At 43.0% G+C, this 19,788-nt stretch overlaps 1 protein-coding gene across 2 annotated transcripts in view; it reads left to right on the forward strand.

The window, feature by feature from the left end:
• Positions 1-19,788, forward strand: part of nhsl3 (NHS like 3) — a 55,914-nt gene that overhangs the window by 924 nt on the left and 35,202 nt on the right. Inside the window, exons 2-3 of one of the 2 annotated variants that reach the window (XM_030063317.1) lie at positions 14,319-14,432; positions 15,597-15,998. In XM_030063317.1, coding sequence (XP_029919177.1) covers positions 15,767-15,998 — 232 coding nt within the window. In that variant the 5' untranslated portion in view covers positions 14,319-14,432; positions 15,597-15,766. Of the gene's footprint in view, positions 1-14,318; positions 14,433-14,709; positions 14,778-15,596; positions 15,999-19,788 lie in introns of those variants that run through there. The other variant, XM_030063318.1, reaches the window with a different exon arrangement.

Raw genomic sequence — 19,788 nt, forward strand, 5'->3', positions numbered from 1 at the left:
AAAAAAGTTTTACCTATTTTCTGACCTTTCTTCTGAAACAAGTGACATTTTTGTGGTACTGTTAGAGGTATCTGCCTTATTTAAAAGTATCACCATTGTCACTTCTCTCAGCTGCAGTTGAACCTGTGAGTGAAACTACAGTGAGCACAAGTGAGAGTATCTCATGTTGTCAGACAGGCGAGTACTCAACAAGAACAAGAAACCTGGTGTAAGTTATAGCACACTTTCACTCCTTGCTCTGATAGTGTGGATCATCTGAAGAGTTACAGCTGGGACTATCTGTTATGGCTGTTGGTGGGGTAGGGGGGTTCATGGGGTAGAAGGGTTCATGGTGCATTTGTTTTATGCTCAGATGGAACATGGCTGCAGGATTCCACCCATGCCTCTTCATTATCGAGGCAACTTTAAATAGCTTCCTGCGCCTTTCTGGCCCCCCTCCCACAGGAGGATTGGTTTTCCCCTAAACTTCTGACCCCAGTATGATGGACCACAGGTGGTTTATTCCCTGCCTTCCAAATGGGGGGCAGAGAGGATGGGATGGAGGTGTACAGGAAAAGGTGGTAGGTGTGGAAGAAAGGATGAGAGTTACACAGAGAAATGAGATTGAAAGGTGGTGTGAAATGTTTGAGAAAGACCGATGTAAGGATGATCTAGGAAATGCAGTTTTTGGAGCAGACTTATCTTTATGTAGTGACCTTTTTGTTGTTGTTACCTCCTTATTATGGCATAATTTTATACCCCCTGCCTTCCTTGGTAGTAGTAGTAGTGGTAATGGTGGTAATATTAACATTGTTATTGTAAGATAATAAGACTCATACTCATTCTAAGTTATCTGTTGCCATCTTATTTTGAGGAAAACATGTAACAATGACATATCACTAGATGGCAACACAGTCTAACTAGAGGTCCTCTCATTCTATTGGGTAACATACAAGGCAACACTGACTCTCCATGCAATATAACATCTCTGTTTTGACAGCCCAGCTGGTCTTTAAACAGTTTCAACCCCTCTACCCGGACTTTCCGCAGACCATTCTGTCAAAACACCAATTCAGATGACCAAGAGCTAGTGTTACAAAACTGTATGACATCATGTGTAGGACAGATATTATCCACAATCTTGAACAAGATAGAGCAGGAAGAAAGATTGAAGATGTCTTCCTCCCTCTCTCTCTGTATTTGTAACTTCTCTCACTCTTTCTCCCTCACAAATTTGCCAGTTGAAGGCAAATGCTTGCTGTGTTACTCCTGAGTGGAATAAGCCTGTAAAAAGTGATGTGAGACGGAGGAATAGAAAGAGAGATAGAACAATAACCAGCTTCTTCTATAACATGGACAACAGTTTGCCAGACTTGCCGACTTCACTGTTAATACCACTTAAGAACATTTATGTAACCCTCTTTTACTTCGTATCCCCCTATTTACAGTTGAGACTCTATAAAATAGTGAAGTGAATTCTTTGGGGACTCTGATTCAGTGTTTCCATGAAAAGATAGCGTCCCTGGTGTCCAAGGAAATGTGTAATGTTTATTAAATTCAGCCATGTTGACTGCTGTGACTCTGTGTTTTGGCAAGGCTGGGCCTTTGAGAGAGGCGATAATTTACATGACGTTATGTCCCCGGGATTATCTGTTTCAACACACCATTTAACACCCTGTGACACATTTGTGCTGATGCATATGTGCACACCCATTCACCCACTGGGATCGAGAGAGAAACCTCTTGTCTGTTCCTCACTTGTCGGACATAAAAACAGTCTCTTAAGCTCTAATTTTCTTTGTCTTTCTGTCCTGCAATTTCCTTTACTGAGGTTAGAGAGATCCACAGTCCATGTGTGGGGGAGTAGAAGACAAGAGGAAACCAAATATTTAGGGAGGCGTTGTGGTTGAGTGCTGACTGACCCACTGAGACAAACCATATGCTGGACTACCATTTGGCCACAGCACGGTCCAGACTGATCAGACCATCCTCTCTGTGTTTCCCCCTCTTTCTCGTCCCCCTTGTGCTCCTGCTCTCTCTCCCCCTGTTCTCATCATTACATCGTTTATTTATTTTCTTCACAGCATATTTCTGTTAACTTTACTATATCTACCCTGCATAATGGCACCATCTGTTCTGCCCTCCTGCTATTGCATTTGTGAGAAAGAAAATACTGTGGCAGGGCTGGTGTACTGAAAGGACACCTGACCTATCAGTCTAAATCACAAAGAGTGGCTGCAGCCAAGAGGAGCGCCCCATCCCATCTAATCGAAATGCCATAGACTGACATTATTTGAGGAGAGGAAATTCCGGTGTCTGGTTTGTACACTTTCAGACTCACCAGAGGTGATGCATTAATGCTTAAGAGCGAAACACAAACTGCCTCCTACTTCTCTGCCCAGAGAAAGAGGAGCTCTTCATCATCAAATTCTCTGCCTCCCTTGTTTCTTTCTTGTCAGTTTTTGCACAAAGTAGACCTGCAGGGTTGGTGTGCATTTCACTGATGTTAGGTTTGAGGAGGTTCGGTGCCTTGCTCAAGGGCACCATTATAACTAGCTGTTGAGGGAAAGAGGGAGTGTTATTCATTGACTCTCTCATTGCAAACTGTCCTGGCTTTTCAAGGGATTTGAACTGGCAGCCATCCATCACAACTTCTCCCACTTCCAGGTTGTATTCTTTAATGTGGGCTTGTGTTGTTCTCTGCCAGCTGTCATGTTGTGCAACATGCGGTGTCATCCCACTCTGGCTAAGTGTGCTTTAATGATGCTGACCTTATCTGGTGTTTATTTTAAAGAGAAAGTCTCGTCTAGATGGTTGTTAGCCACCATCTTTTTACTGTCATCCGCCACCCTGTGTTTGTACCAGTTGGCTTTTTATGGTCTTAAGGGATCACTTAATATAATGAAGCAGGGGCCCCATGCCCTTCTTAAGTATGTTTTTCCACTGTTCTGGATTAAGCATGTTTCCTCCTTTTAAAGAAGACATCTCACACTAATCCTTGGAAGCCACAAAGCAGCAGTATTTTAGTTCTGTGGCTTTGAGATTAACTTTTTCTTTCACCAAAAATTGTAAGACTATTTCTCTTTAGAAATTCTAGTCTCTCTGAGGGATTTTTAACCCTACCAAAAAAGGTGGTGGTTGAGTGCAATCATTCACAAGACCATCAAGGCCATTATTATTGGTGCTCTGGTGGAAAAAAAAAAATCAGAATTGCATGCATTTTATAGTTGGAGCACAGCCAAGATATGCCTAAAAAAGTGTGTGTGTGTGTGTGTGTGTGTGTGTGTGTGTGTGTGTGTGTGTGTGTGTGTGTGTGTGTGTAAGGATATTACGTTTGTAACTGTTGTGTTATGCTTGCAATATTACATCAACCTTTCTTCACAGTGTGCTGTAATTCAGTGAACATCACCTGTATATTGTAGCACAGCCACAGTCATTTCCCGTGAAGGGACCAAGAGAGAGATGAGAGGAGCTGACAGAGGTGAGATTACATCTGTTCTGTCAGCGAGTCTCACCTTCTATGGGTTCAGTCATGGGTGACAGGCTCTGTGCAGAGTGAAAGTAGTCAACAGTGATATTTTTAAAGTGTATCTCCTATCTGTGACCAGAGATGTGGATGTGGTCTGCAGTACTACTTTGATGTGTTTACTCATGAGGGGAGCAGGCTGTTGGGTGTATGTGTGTGAAACTGAGCAGGAGTGTCTTTTCACTTGGCTTGTGCCAAGTGAAAAGACTTGCATTTTCATTGAGAGAGCACGGGAGAGAACAATTCAAATGTCTCCTTTCGACTGTTTCGGGCTTCTATGCTGCGGCCATACAGCCTGGTTCCCTTCAGTTTTATTTCCAGTCCACCCATAGCCACAAAATGGGAAAATGCAGATTTTCAGATCAGTGGCTAACCCATCCAAATTATTCAAAATGGTTAGCAAACGATCCCAAATCCAAAGCAAAAGCGGAGGGTAAACTGATAAATAATTTACAGGCCTGATAAACATTTAGTTATCAGCAGTCTGATATAGCCTGAACAAGTCTACTGGGAAGTCTGGAAATGTAGGTCTGGAACAGAAACCCTGTATTTAGCAAGTAGACTGCAAATGTCCATCATATCAAGTCATTTGGTCTCATATTAAGTCTTAAATCTTATTTTTCTGAATATAAACGAAAATCCATGCCGCAAGTATGAGGCAAAATGACACTTGCTACCACAAAAATACCAAAAAATTACTGAGACAAGCTGAATGACACCAAAAACAAGCTAAATTATTTCAATTGTTTGTTTGTTTGTTTGTTTTTGACGTGATTTAAATTAAATGGACATTCTTTGCAGTTCATGTGGATCTCACTCTGGACCACAGATCCATTTAGACACTCGCAGATTTCCGTATGAAATGCAGCATTCTTCTGGTCTTACTCATGTCTCTCCAGCAGAGGCTCACTTTAACAGGGCTGCTTTTAGCACCACCATGTATCAACCGGGCTTTACGGAGACACACTGTCCACCTGCAGCTCTCCTCTCATGTCAAACATACAGTATATACCTCAGATGGAGGCATGTGCATATGCTCCTGTTTGCTGCCTTTTAAGGGACTGCATTTTGCTGAGATGTTTAATGGTGTACTCTAAATGTGAGCATGAGCTACCTCAGTAAATATTGTGATGGCTGCTCACAATCAAATTAATTTTATGACTTCTCTAAAGGCAACAGATTTGCTCTTGCACACTCTACACTGCAATCTTTGGAGGCCGTGCAAATCCCTGCTGTTAGTTTTCAGAAATGGCTTCTTGGAAGAGCAGCGCCACAGACAACGAGTCCAGTGTTTTCGGTTGCCCTTAATCACACGTTGTTCCTGTGCCGGCTCTGTTGTTTTAATAAAGTTGATTTGACAGAGGTCACATCAGGCTTTCCTGTCTGTGACGTCAGTGTCTCGTTTAAATGACCCCCCAGAGAGAGCGGAAACAGGCCGATGGTTCCTCTGCTAATGGAGTGAGGGAAAGAGGCAGAGGCAACAAAAGAAAGAATAAAAGTGAGCAGGAGGAGTGCGAGATGTTGTGGTGGGTGGATGGATAGATGGATGGAAAACCGTGGCCTGTTTTTGTCCGGTCCCAGTGAAGCCAGTGGCAGCCACACCCTCTCAGGAATTCCTGCTGCAACAATATTGCATGTCATGTTTTTAAAGGAGCAGTTCACTCTTATAGCAACATGGTCATTGTTTTCACACCTCTAACACTCCTGCTGCATAATGGGGTGGACATGGACATGGTAAAACAGGACATATGGATGAAACAGCTAAATACAGCCACATATTACCAGTTTTAAATAACAATTCACCAGTTTAGTTAAGATATATCTTTTCACTAGTTTAGTTAAACACATCTTTAAAATGATGTTCCTAACCAATCTGAAAAAAAAAAAAAAATCATTGATATAATCAAATTGAAAGTTTGATAAAAAGGTCATTTTTTGGACTACTGTCTTATGTCTTTACAAACCACATAAAGGCCATCCCAATTAAAACCTGCCAATTTTATTGCTATAATTACTTTATTACAACACTGTGGTGACAAAACAACCTTTATTTATAACACTTAAAAAGTGTTAAAAAGTGCAGGATAAATAACAAAGGAAGTAATGAACTTTTTTTTTTTTTCCACTGTTTAGGGAAGAAATATTGAGAACATTTGCCAGTGTGATGAATGTTGTGTGGAGTAGCAGCACAGATCCTGGCTGGGGTAAGAGGCAGAGTAATGGTCTTGGGGTTGACCTGGTTAGGATGCAAACCCTGATTAGTATGCCAAGAGGGTTTGAAATATTATGCATCTCACAGAGAATTTCATAAAATGAGAGTGATATATTAAAATATCTGGTCTGCTCTGGGCACAAAATGTGAGAGAAATATTGTTCCCCATCATGAAATGATTAAACCGAGCAAACACAGCTACAGAACAGTCTCATAAAATGTTGTTGAGCATAAACTCTGAAACATAGATTATGTCTTGTACACACAAATATTTTGGAGATTGCATACCTCCATTATGAACGCATTATGTGAGAGTAGCACAAACTGAAAGGCCATTTTCATGTTTTTCTCTCATGAGAAGGTTAGCTCACAGTTCAGTTTTTGCAAGTAAAACAGCTTGGATTAAAATGAGGGTCAGATTTAAAGGTGCCCAGTGTAGTGTATGACCACCAGTGGTTTTGTTCACATAACATATTCCGGCATGCCATAAGCATGGGAGCAACAAATTGCACACGCTGGTGAAAACAACACAACATTCAAAATATTCCAAATAAGGCTTTGCAAAAAACATAACCAAACAAAAGGCAGTGTGTTTACAAGGGAAACTACAGATTGCACCTTTAATCGGATTGCAAACCCAGTTAAAATTGGGGATTTTCATGTTTAGCATTATACTTGAGTTGATCTTTATCAGCCACCAAGATTTGAGCGTTCCTAAAAGTCAATAACAGCAATAAAATGTTTTAGGAACTGCATTTTCTAATGTAATACGTTCCGGCAGGGCTGGGTGGGATTTTTGCACAATATTATCATGTGTATTATTAACATGATATCAATAGTTTATTTTTTAAATATCACGGATATTATCAAAAACTGGTATATCTTAACACTCTTGGTTACAATATTGTTGCAACTCATCTGTCCAGAAAAATATTCTGATGTTGGGACTGAAATAATTACAGGTCTAACTACTGAAATCTGGCATTGATATGTTGGCACGAGAGGAATAAAACCTGAGACTGTGTTCTGATTGGATCGCCCAGCTTGTGCGTGTTAAAGTAGCCTCTGATCCCTCTTTGGCATGATTTGAGTGGAATAATCAAGCGACAGGCCACTTTCTGCGTAGAAAGGACTCACAGTTTCATGATGTTTCCAACACCCAATGATGACAATAAAACATTTTAATGAAAACTTACACACCATAATTCACCATCCCTTTAAAGCACTGGTAAAGATCAGGAAATTAAACCAATGTGATAGTTAAAGTACATTTTTTTACATGGCTGGGTCGGGGATCTTTTGACTTGGTTGTGCTGGGGATGTTACTCTTGAAATCCTCTCGTCACGAGTTAGTGACTCAGCCCGGGTCACTGGAGTTGAAGGCAGAGGTTTAGTTCATCCACCATGCTGACCTCCACACCCTTAATTTCCACCGCATCATTTCAGTGACAAACCACTGTGTTGGATTATGCTACCAACCCGGCATGCCAGCAAAAGTAACCTCTTCAAAACCCGCTAACATCAAAAGCCCAACTGGACAGGATAGCTACAATTACTAAAATGCTGACTTCAATCCAAGCAAATGCAAATTTTAGAAACATCTAGGTTTTGCTTCATCACAAAGTATCCGGTATGCAGGCTATTCTGGTCTAAGTATTCCAGCATGTTTTTTTTATTTGAGTGAATCCTCTCTTTGTGTGTATATTTGTGTGTGTGTGTGTGTGTGTGTGTGTGTGTGTGTGTGTGTGTGTGTGTGTGTGTGTGTGTGTGTGTGTGTGTGTGTGTGTGGATGACTGGCCAGATGGTTCTGCACACAGCCAGTGTGTTTTGGCTCTCGCTGCTCCTGGATTCTGAGAAGTACATTACTGCCCACAGAGAAGACAGTTTAACTCCAAACAGCACACACAGATGGCTTCCCATGTTTGCTCTGACTGTTGTTTTATTATTATATTATTATTTCATCTTTAAGAAAAAAAAAACAAAAAAACAAGGAGGGTTATAGCCTGTCATGCACCATGTATAATATTTTAGGTCATATGGTTTAATTTTTGCTGTGTGTGTGTGTGTGTGTGTGTGTGTGTGTGTGTGTGTGTGTGAAAGGTCAATGCAGCCTAAGGCAAGCACCATTAATTGACCAGCTTCAACTTGTCCAGTTAGAGGTAAAAGCTGATTGGCTCGTAAAACTGATGGACGGCTCACAGGTCAAACAGTTGGCCTGTGAGAAGGTCAGACACACATGGAAACCCCACCTTCTCCTCCTCAGATGGTATCGCACAGATAGAAATCTCTCAAACACAGATCTAGAGTCAGCTTTACTGTTACATTTCGTCAGTTTCCATTACCTCACTACTTAAGGTCCAGAGCTGATAAAGATGTGTGCTTAAAGGCAGCCTCAAAGCAGCGTTTGTCATCACCCTGACAAGGGGAAGGTTAGGCAGAGGTTATTGGTGACGGAAATGAAAAGGTAGAGTGATGTCTGGAACTGGGCAATGCATACCAAATTGTGTCACACCGGTGTGTGTGTGTGTGTGTGTGTGTGTGTGTGACATGTCTGTTCTCAGCAAAAGGAAAGTAATTATATACCTGTCCAGAAGAATAACAGACAAAGGCTTGACATGGTGTAGTAAAACTGGGTTGCAAAATACAATGTTCAGTGGTAACTGCCTTATTTTAGGGCAGGACCAGTGGCTAATAAGAAAATTACCCTTCCTGAGCCTCGTTTTTTTCTGTTCTCAGGCTCTTGGGCAATATTGTTCCCTAGAGGCGCCATAAAGCACACAGCAGCCTCGGCTCTCACAGCTTCATCTTCAGCAGACCCAGCCCATGTTTTCTGTTTTCCTCACCTATAACTCACCATGCTGTAACTCTCACGACTTTCCCCCATCTTCCATCATTCCTTGCACCTCCTTTCCCTTTGGCATAAAATGGTCAAACCTGCCCTATTTTTCTTTATCCTGCACCTCCCTCCCTGTCTTATACCCTCACAGTCTTTCTGTCTCCCTGTCGTATTTTTGTGCCTCCATTAAGGGGAAGGTCAGAGGAATGCAGGGGCAGTGAGTGGGTGAATCCAGAGGGAGGGACGACAACAAGCCCGGGCAGGGGCGAGTTAGGCGGGGGGTCACAGCACTGCCCTGCACTGTTTCCTTTTACCTTTATCTTTTGCATGTTTTCCCCCAGAGCTATTTTTGCATTCATTTTGTTCGTGCATCCTCCCTTACCTCTTTTTGCTCACCAAAACTCACAGCTGCAGAGATTGCACCGCCTATTCTAGACAAGGACTGGCCGGTCAAAGCTGTTTCTATTGTGCAGAGGAAACCCCTCTGTGTGTTTCACAACTGAATATCCCACTGGACTCACTCTCACTCTTCTGTGAAACTGTTATTACAAGCATTCAGTCTTTCTCTCTCTTTGTGCCTATGTCTTTCCACCCCTCCCATCTCCTCTTAGTTGGTAGATGTTATAAATAGTGGACTATGGAATGTAATTTTGGCGAAGAAGGGTAGTTTTTTGGTCCTTGGTCAGTGCTTGGAAGTGCTCATGTGTTCTTAGAGATGCATTTCTAGAAGACAAACTGGCAGATACACCCAAACAATACTTGTGAAAAAGGCCATGAACGAAATTACAGATGCGAAATGTGTCTTCGAGACCTATGAGTTTGCTCCGTTTTAATTTTATTTCATTAAGTTTTCGGTGGGTATTTTATACTGAAACTGTGTCAGAGAGAGCCAGAGGGAGAAGCAGTCATTGGTGCAGAAAGAATGCGTTCGTCGCTGGACAAAGGCAGGTTGGGAATGATAATGCTGGTTTGAGAGAGGGAGGCTTATCCCAACCGGCAGTATGGATTTCCTGCCTGTTGCCTCATTCCTTTCAGTCACATGTGACACACACGTACACACAGTTCTTCAACAAACAGTCCATCATGCTGCGAGTGTGTTTGTGTCGTTTATAATTATTATGGCACCGTGTTAATCGACAGTCTTGAAACCATGTTGGGCTACACTTGAATATGTCAGCAGTTGTGCAACATCTAACACACGACAAGCAATGCGACAGTAATGTGTTGAAGATGTCTTGATGCAGTCCAAACAGTGGATGAGGTACAAAAACGCTTTCATTGTGGGTATTATCCTTATTTTATGCTCTTCCCTGTCTTTTTTCTTGAACCTCAGTGAAAATATAGGTTTCCAGTTGGTTCCCAGGCGTAATACATGAAATACGACCATTGAGAAGCTTATTTTGTGTCCACTTCTTGATTTGAAGTGGTTTTTTTGTGCCTTATATGGTTTCCTACCCATTATTTTTTTCTTGAAAGTGAAACTAAAAAAGGAATACTTTATCATATTGCTGCTGTGTGGTCTGGTGCTCCAAAAAGTACCATTCCAGCAGTTCTGACAACTGTACCAATTCTGACATAATTTACATCAAAGTATTTGGCAAGTCATCCTGCAAGTAATCCTGCCAAGCACTTCACCAAATAGTTTTCCACCAAACCAGCAATTGAGAGGAAGGACCCAGCTGCAAGTTGTTGCTCAAAAAGAGACAACGGGGCCGATTTTTGTGGCCAGCTTGCTTTTTTACTTTGTCCTCCTGATCGCTCATCACGACGCTGTAGGAACCAGACAGAGGATAGAGAGAAGACAGGGAGGTATCCCATGCAAGTCGCCTTCCTCACGGCAGTCAGTCCTGGACGAGGATAGTACCACAGGTGTGCAGCAGAGTACCTGGGCTCCACTTTCTGTAGAAATGCCATTAAATTCACAGGTTGCTCTTTTCCTTTATCTGTTTACGACCACTTCGGACGGTTTATATTTAATTATCGTTAAGAACTACCTCTTGAATATCCATCTTCATAACAACATGCTCATGAAAAAAAAAAATAACAGAATTCACACCTTTTCCCACTAGTGATACAGCCAGTGAAGTAAGCTAGTTACAGCTACACTGAAATATGCTTCGTCTGGAACTTGAATTGCTCAATTTGTCCCAGCATCTTACATTTTTCCACAACTACCTACTTCAAATTGCTGTTGCAACATAATCAACCCTCCGAACACATGAGGATGTTAACATTTTTCAGGATAGAAATACGATTTAGTTTCAGCTTGACTCTAGAAATGAAAAGGCGTAATTAATGGAACGTTAGTGTGCATATTAAAGTAGCCAGTGAAGCTAAAAGACTGGAGATGGAGAAAGAAAGAAACGAGGAAAGGAGAGGATTGGTGATACATTCCCCAGGAGGCTCACAGAGTTCTGGTGGTTAATGATTTTGTGCCTTTTTACAGCACATACACACACACACACACACACACACACACACATACACGCTACAGGCTACAGCTCCCTCACAGATGTACAGAGAGAGGCTGCTTTCTATTGGATTGTCATGGAAACATTAAAACATTTCAATCTGTTCAGTGTGCAGTGTGAGTGAGCTAAACCATGACTCATTTTAACCCCTCCCCAGACACACACACACACACGTATGCAGTAATATGCTCGCACACACACACACATTACCACAACAAACCATCATACACAGAGAAATCATGCCACTGTCTAACTGTGTAACAGCTAAAAAACAAATGAACTTTTAATGCTGTTATTTAAAGGGAATCAAAAGTTAGTTTAGTACTCCCTCTGAATTCTGGCACAATATTTAATTTATAATAATGTCATGGTCTCTTGTGTTGCCAGTATTTCCCTTTTCCTTGTGTCTCCCATGCACCCCTGTGTGTGTGTGTGTGTGTGTGTGTGTGTGTGTGTGTGTGTGTGTGTGTGTCTGTTTGTGTGTGTGTGGGCCCTGTAAAGATATATGTTTGGGCACCACCGCCCCAGCCAACGCCAACCCTCTGTAATTGCCGTAACCACACGTCCAGAGCCCAGTCGTCTGATTCAAAGCTTCAGATGACTTTGCCTTTTCAGGCTTGCAATACTCTTTCAGCCCAAATCTTACTGTGCAATATTTACTGACGGTGAGCTGTGAAAATGTAACACTGTGCAGACATGCACAAAATATTCTGTATACAGTGGAGTTCACTATTTAATGCAAGGCCCTCCATAAGAAATGTGCTAGAGGCCATCTTGTACAGTCTAAATGTAATCACAACTGTAATTCTAAATCGATTCATAACGATTCCTGATTCAAAACTGATTCTCAATTCAGTACATAGTGGCATTAATTTCATGATTTATTGCACTCCACTGTGCGCTAAGAAAGGCGGTTTGGTGAATTATGGCATGAAAGCAGAGTAGTGTGTGTAATATTATGTAGTTTTTATATTTGAAAAAGTTATATCAGCTGATTGCAATAAGGTAAACACACAAAGGCAACTGAGGAGTTAACAGCGACTGACTAGCCCAGCCAGTAGCCACGCTGCTTGCTGCAGCTGTGTTTTACGGCAGCTGGAAAGAACACACAGCAAGTCAGCACTGTCACCAGTGAGGAGAAAACGGAAACAGAAAAAAGGTTTTAAAAATTCATTTTGGAAGTGGTGAATGAATGCAGAATTGTAGAAGATGTAATTAAAAAATTTTCCCCCGCTCCTAATTTACAGTATACAATCCACTTGAGTAATGAACTTCCAAAGGCCATATAAGTTGCAGCATAAAACAACATTACCTTCTCTGCCTCACTCAAAACATAATGCATTTTTTTTTTCTCTCCATGGGATTGTCTTTCACGTGTTTAATAAAAGCAGAGGTAGGGCTGAGGTCTGAGTGACAGTAATATCCTGAGGTCCTGTGCCAGAGTTAGCCCAGGAATCCCAACAGACAAGTAATTAGGTTGCCTTGTCACAGGAGCTAAATGAAGACAGTGACCCACTGGTCCCAGATGGAGCAGATCAAATACACCTTGTGCATATGACGGGATAATATGTAGGTAATACATTGTATGACCACAGTTCATTCATAGCTGATGGTATGTATCAGAAATACTTAGGATTATAAAAGGAGACAAATTGCCGAAAGCCAGTATAGGATCACAGCCAACAAGAGTCCTATTTCTTTAAATGGGTTGCCTATTAAATAAAACTCTCACATATGTATTGTCATGCCCTTTCCATATTTAGGGACACTGTCAAACAGTAAACAACAGTGAGCCATAACGTTTTTCTTTTTCTGAATGGCTTTAGTGCTGCAGAAAATCTTGTGCTCTCACATGTGCTACCCACACAGCAACATTTTGATAGTCTGCCCTGCAGCAGCCCATGTCATTTCCATGTTGAATGTAAACCGTCATGTTGAGATTGATTCCCAGAGGCATGCAGTTATCTTTTTACCTGTATTAATTCCACTGTGTCGAGTCCTAACAGCTGTCTTGTCTGAGCTTGCCTGGGCTGCAGCGTTGCCTCTTGGATCTGTCGTAAATAGCAAAGTTTTGCGGCTACAGAAACTGTGAAAGTGTGATTGGCCGACACTGTGTCTTACGCTGACGTGCCGCCATTGTTAGCGGTTCAAAATTTCAAAATTGGTTTGCATCTTTTTTTTTGCATTTGGATCTTGATTTAAAAAAAGTTAACAGAAAAGCTAGAAAGTCATTGGCTCAAATCAGTGAACTAGTTGGGAACAAAACTGATTGGGGGAGGTGACTGTAAAACACAATTGCCTTCCTAAACAACTGCTGCTCAGCATTGATGAGCAAGGCATCTTCACCCAGTGCATGCTGGGATAGGCTCCAGCACCTTGCAACCCTAGTTCAGAATGAGTGTTAATTTTAGAGATGTTACAAATGTATTACAAAGGTAATGCCATGCTGCTGTTAGGTGAATATAAACGAATGGAGAGTCTTGTTGCTAATTTGCAAACTGTATTGTATGTTGCAGACAGAAGTCACAGGTGTGTCTCTGTCTGTTCCCCCAAGGCTGCTTCACCTCCTCCCCCTCCTCCTCCCATCCTCCTCCCTCCCCTTCCATCCTCTTTCCCCTCCAGCCCTTACCCAAGAGGGTCTACTCAACATTCAAACCAGATGAGCCAGTCCCAGGACACACACACACACACACACACACACACAAACACACACCCCACCCCCTTCCATCACATGCCCCACCCCCATTTCCACCTCCCACCCTCCATACACACACAATGATGTCAGCTCCTGTCATCCCCAACATAGTGAGATTTCAAAAAATGACACACACTTCAGTGTCGAATGGAAGGGCTCGTCTGCTCAAGGCAACGAAGCCCTAAAGGTGACTGGCCCTCGGTGACTCGCCCTTCCTGCCTACCTAATTGCATGTGTGTGTGTGTATGTGTGTGTGTGTGCCTGTCATGTTAAACAAGGGGTATCAAGTTTCTGCCTCACTGCAAAGTGACAGGAAAGAGACACTCCCTCTTTCTGCTGAAGACACAACTGAACCTCTTCACCCTCACCTGTCCTCTTCTCTCCACTGAGCTGCTGTGTTTTGTTCCTAGGAGTTTCACTATCAAATTTCTTTTTTAAATGTCCTTTTTTAAAGCTCAAGAAGAGAGCATCACCTCTGACTCTGCTGCTAAGGCTGTATTTAAACCAGATTTGCCGATCCTACTCTGGCCCGTGGCGTGAGCTGTAATCAGCAGTGGATTGTCTCGTGTTTTTGAATATTTTGTTTTACTTTTCCACAGCGACCATGAGGCTTCCTGACGCTGGGGTTTCCCTCCTGGGGGAACAGGGTATGACTGCACCTGATCCCCGCAAAGGAGGCTAGGAAGAACCAGACAAAGGAAGGCAGGAGAAAGGTAGAGATCTAATCTTGCAAGCAATGGCCTTCTGTGTGCTTGAAGTAAAGGACTTTACAGGGAAGCAAAAATGCTAAATCTCAGGTATTTGGAGAGTGAGGAGAGGCAGCCGGAGCTGGAATGGTTTGGCTAACTCATATCAGCCCTGTGAGAGGTGGGAGGAGAGGCTGGCTCTCATACAGAGGGAGGGACTGACGGCTCAGAGAGCATGGCGCTTCATTCACACTGCTAAACACACATGCACACACACACTCACACACAAATACACATACTCGGCAGCCTGTTCTCAGACAGAGGGAGAGAGAAGAGAGGGGAGCCGAGGAGAGGACACAGCAAGCTCGCTGAGTAAGTTGTACACAGTTATATGTTGTCTGTTTCTCAAGTGATGACTTTCTGTTTTTTTGTATTTTGGAATGGAAAAAAATGTAGAGGCAGTGTTTGTGTGTGCGTGCATCTGTGTGTTTCTGTACTTGTGTGTGTGTGTTCATCTTTTGCAATCTTTGAATGTATGTTTCTTGTCAAAGCAAAGCGTCATGTGCATACCAAGTGTTTTTCCATCGCCAGCCATATCTAGTTTAACTTTGGTCTTTCACCCAAACGCTTACACACACTCATACACACACACACACACGTTTCTGCTGATGTAAACCACATGTGACACACACACACACACTCACTCACACAGGCTCACACAGACACACACAGACACTGCAGTGGTCCAGCTTTCTTCCCTGGGGCTTCTCTACATACACACAAAAATGAGAGAATAGAAAAAAGGGGGAGTGGGGGCGGACAGATGAAGAGAAAAACTCTTGGTAGGACAACGTGGGAATGGTCTTCATACTCTGTTTTAACAGCAGGTTCCAGTGTAGTCAGACTGTGCAGCTTCCCATGCATTTTTCTCTTTTTTTCTCATCTGTTATGCTTTGATTCTCTGGCCTTTTTTTTTTATTATTTTCTTTCTTTCTTCTTTTTTTTTTGATAAAAATCCTGTGTGAGTTAATTCTCTCCCAATTAATCTCTTCACACTAATTAATCTCCTCTCTCTTATTAATGCTCACTTTCTCTCCCATCTCTGTCTGTCTTCTCTAATGCTTTATTTCTCTTTTTCTTTCCATCCTCCTCTCCCTCTCTCTGACCCCGCTGATCTCATTGTTGTCCCAGGTGGCGACAGACAGAACAAGAGAGACACTGAGCGAGGCCAAAGGGAGACGGAGGGGTCCACCAATCCCTGGGGGTGGAGGTGGCTTCAGACCCCGTGACCCTTCTCCAAGAAAAGACACGCTGAGCTGGGTTGAAGCACCAGGCCTCCGCTCCCAGAGCCAACCTCCAGGATGTCCCGGAGGAGTTCCACAGGGGACCTGGTGCCTAGGGACATCTCTGAGATCTTAGCCCGGGAGGCGAGGGCTCAGCGCGGGCAGAGGAAGACGGGAAGCTCTCTGGGACAGGCCTTCAGTTGGTTAAAGGGCAGCCGGAGGAAGAAGAGCATCAGCAATGGACTGAGCCGCACAGGCATCGGGGTGACGGATGCCAAACTGGGATTTCAAAGCCACGACCCTGACAAAGGTGAGTTGGCCAAAATGCTTCATTTTAGATGTTTACCTGACCCTGCTCCTCTGCAGAGTGATGTCCATACAGTAGAATGAGCTTCAATTCCTAGATTACCAAAAAATGCAAAGTAACCAATTATAGGGCCTGTGAATGTCCAGGCCACAGTTTTGCTGGGATCATGAAACATTCTTGTATCACAACAAAGTGCTCGGAATACAGCTAGTGCTTTTTGCAGAGATTCATTTTCAGTGTATGACAGAGGATGATGGTTGAATCTGCTATTCTGGGTTGGGAATCTCAACCCAAAAGAGAATTCACAAATTGCATTTCTGCAGTTTTATCCAGATTAATCAATATTTCTGAAGATCTACTGGGCAACATGTACCAGGCACTAGGCATCTCCCAAAGCTAGAAATCAGGACTTTAATCTGTGATATCATGAAGAGAAAAACTGGTGACAGTGTATTGGAGACCTGGATTCAAGGGAATCAAGGGAACGTCTGTATTCCAGTGAAATCACCAAGTTTCCTCCCATTGATTCTCCAAGGATCATCTCCAGGAAATCATATTAATGTCAACAAGACACTTTTGGCTTGATGACATCATCATAGGAGTAATATGCCAAGTCGTGTTTCATAGTGCGTTTTCCTTTTCAAGGTCAAATTAAGGCTATCAGCCCCTCACTTACGCAACAGGTTGATGAGCCCAGGTGTGTTTGCAGTTTGTTTGGCAGCTCTGTTCTGTTTTGGCTATTGTGATATGGTGTTTGTAAGAGATGCAAAGGGTATGAGGGATTTCGTTATCATCAGGACATCAGTCTGTACAGTTATATCTTGACAACTGGCTCACAGACTCGCACTCGCATAGACACACAGGGGTCTAATCCCCTCTTCTGTTTACTGATGCGTTTGCTTGGTTGGCGACACAGAGATTACCCACAGGCCCTACTTCCTGTTTTTGTTCCACCTCTTAAGCCATCCCTTTCTCTCCTGTCAGTGGTGTGTGTGTGTGTGTGTGGGTGTCACTATTGTCGCTAGCCAACAACTCTTGGAAACCCAAGATTACGGTCTTTTTAGACCATTTTGTTCGATTTCCATTTGGAAACTGGCACGTACTGGTTGTGGTTTTTGTACTTGTTCCGGCAAAATGGGACTTCCATGATCCCTTATTATGTCGTGGGTTGTGGTTTTGCAAGGGCTGTGGAGGTCTGCGAATACTGGATGGATAGCAAGCAGTAACTCCATTTGAAAACAAAGATTAACTAGTTGTAGGGCTAATAATTCCCAAGAAGAGGATGTGGTCAAGACTGATTGTTAGAATGTGTGGGAACCATGTTTTCCTGTGTTCATTCCCAGTGATTCTATGATTGTAAGACTGAAAAGGCTTTAGATTTATCATCCATAAAACTGAGCCAAAGTATGCCAAACCATCATGTCTTTTCTTCTTTTATTGACAAAGCGGTACCTGAGCTTTACTAAGAGATGGAGGTAAAAATCAGGGAACCTTGACCAAAGCCACTAGAATAGCTCTTAGCCTGTGATGCATGGACCTCAAGAGCAGTAATATTCCTGAAGTACTTGACTTTCATTTTGCAAAACTTGTATATTGAGTGAGTCATATCAAGCTTCTACTTGCCTGGAAGATTGTAAAATCCAAAGTGCGCCCAAGTGTATCAAAGTGGATCACGTGCAGTTGTGGACACCCAGCCAGGTCAGAAGTTGCAGTTCTTGAAGTGACCTATAGTGAACCTAAACCTCCTATACTCTGTGGGATCCCAATTTATTCGGACAAAGGGACTAATGAGTCATTGACATTGACCTGTGTGAGCTCTGTTTTCGTCTTACCTGTGTATGAATGTACCTCATTGTTTGGTGGCTGCTTTTGTCTCAGATGGAGAGAGAGCACAAGGGGGCTATTTCCCACTAGTTAAAGAACAGCGCATTGCACCTTTATGTTCCTCTTTGCTGCTCCTGCTGTATTTCACAAACCTGCTGGGTAACTTTAACCCCCCAGCCCGACGAGACGAAGAATTAGCCCATACAAAGAAAGCTGTCACGCAAACACGTGGACACACACACTCCGGGGCGAATTCACAAAGAATGGATTGTGGCTGCTGATAGCACCGTGATTTGCACATCACTTGCGGCCGCTATCTGCCCTGTCTCAAGGTCTGACTCACAAAAGACACTGCTCTAATGATATTAAAGCACAACCAGCACAGAGTTTGGCGTTTGATTTGCAATTATATTATGAAAAAGTGAAAATGGCGACGGTGCACTGTGACGCTGTTTGCTCTGCAGTGCAATTAAGGTTGCATGTCAGCCTTTGACCTCTGCAATGTGACTAAACTGTCGGACAGTAGATCTGTTATATTTGATCAGGTTGCAGTCCACATTGGCTTACAACACCATACATAATGTCTGTATATAAAAAAAAAAAAAAAAAAAACACTCACTACACTCTCCAGGTACACTTTGCCCTGGTTTTACACATCATAACAAACCAAACTTGAGAGTTGACTTGAGTTTCTACAGAGTGCAAAGTTTGCCACATAGAAGTTAGTTAGCACTTTTCAGTGGAAGTATCCTCTCCTCCTCTGATGAACCATTGCACCTTCCTAATAGCGATGAACCTGACCCTACCTGTGCCCACAGATCTTTATGGTGTCCTCTAATGGTTTATATACATGTAGCCTTTAATGTAATCGTTTTCCGCCGGTGGATTTACAATGGCTGTGTCACTGCAGCATGACTGGCTAAACTCTGTAGCTCAGTGATCCAGAGGCTGGCTGTCCAGCGCTGACCGCCCGCCATAATTTATTGAGATTCCTCTCCTGAAAAAAAAAATAATAATAAAAAAACACTCTTTGATGTGTTGAATTCCTGGGAGCAAAGTATCAGCGCAGTGTGTGTGTGTGTGTGAGTGTGTGTGTGTGTCTAGGTCTGTTAGTGCGCATGTGTGTGTATAGCTGCCTGGTTGCCAGATTGGGGCTAGAGTTATGCGATAGAGAGGAGAGATTACAGCGAATCACAAAGCCTCATTCAGCCTTGAGAGGACTCTTAGGGAACACTCTCTCAATGCTTTTTTAATTAGAGCAACCCCTCAGCGCACACACGCACACGCACACACACACACACACACACGCGCATACACATGCGCATACACACACACAATCCTCTGTCCCACTCTCAGGTTTTTGCAGACTCTGCTTATTCATTACCACATAACTGTTTTTGATTTGCTTCACAGTTTGCTTAATTCCCTCTATTCAGGACTGCTGTGGGTGTGTTTGTCTTATTATGTAATCATTGTTGTTTAAAACTGTGACTGTGTGTGTGTGTGTGTTTGTGTGTGTGTGATGGCCTGTGCTGCCCTGTATCACAGAGTATCTCTGTGTTTGTTAGCAGCATATTGCTAGGCTTAGGACGGCGCCAAACCAGCGCCAGCATTCATTACATCACCTCCATGCACACACACACACACACACACACACACACACACACACACACACACACACATACAGCGCACTGCAGAGCCCTGCGAACTACCTGCTTTGTCCACTGCAGCTCATCTTCAGCTGCTGGCTGTTTCAGCAGTGAGGTCATTGTGCACAATCCCTGGGATTCCATGTGTGTGTCCGTGTGTGTATGCATTGTTTTTGAGTGTGTGTGTGTGTGTTTGTGTATTTGACGGTGTCACAGAGGCCTTATACAGCTGGTTGTGAGGGGTACCATTCTTTGCTTGGTTGTGTGTGTGTGTGTGTGTGTGTGTCAGTACCACTTTGCAAAGCACAATTAGGCCATGT

The sequence above is a fragment of the Myripristis murdjan genome, chromosome 11 (genome assembly GCF_902150065.1).
Source record: "Myripristis murdjan chromosome 11, fMyrMur1.1, whole genome shotgun sequence".
NCBI classification, from domain to species: Eukaryota; Metazoa; Chordata; class Actinopteri; order Holocentriformes; family Holocentridae; genus Myripristis; species Myripristis murdjan.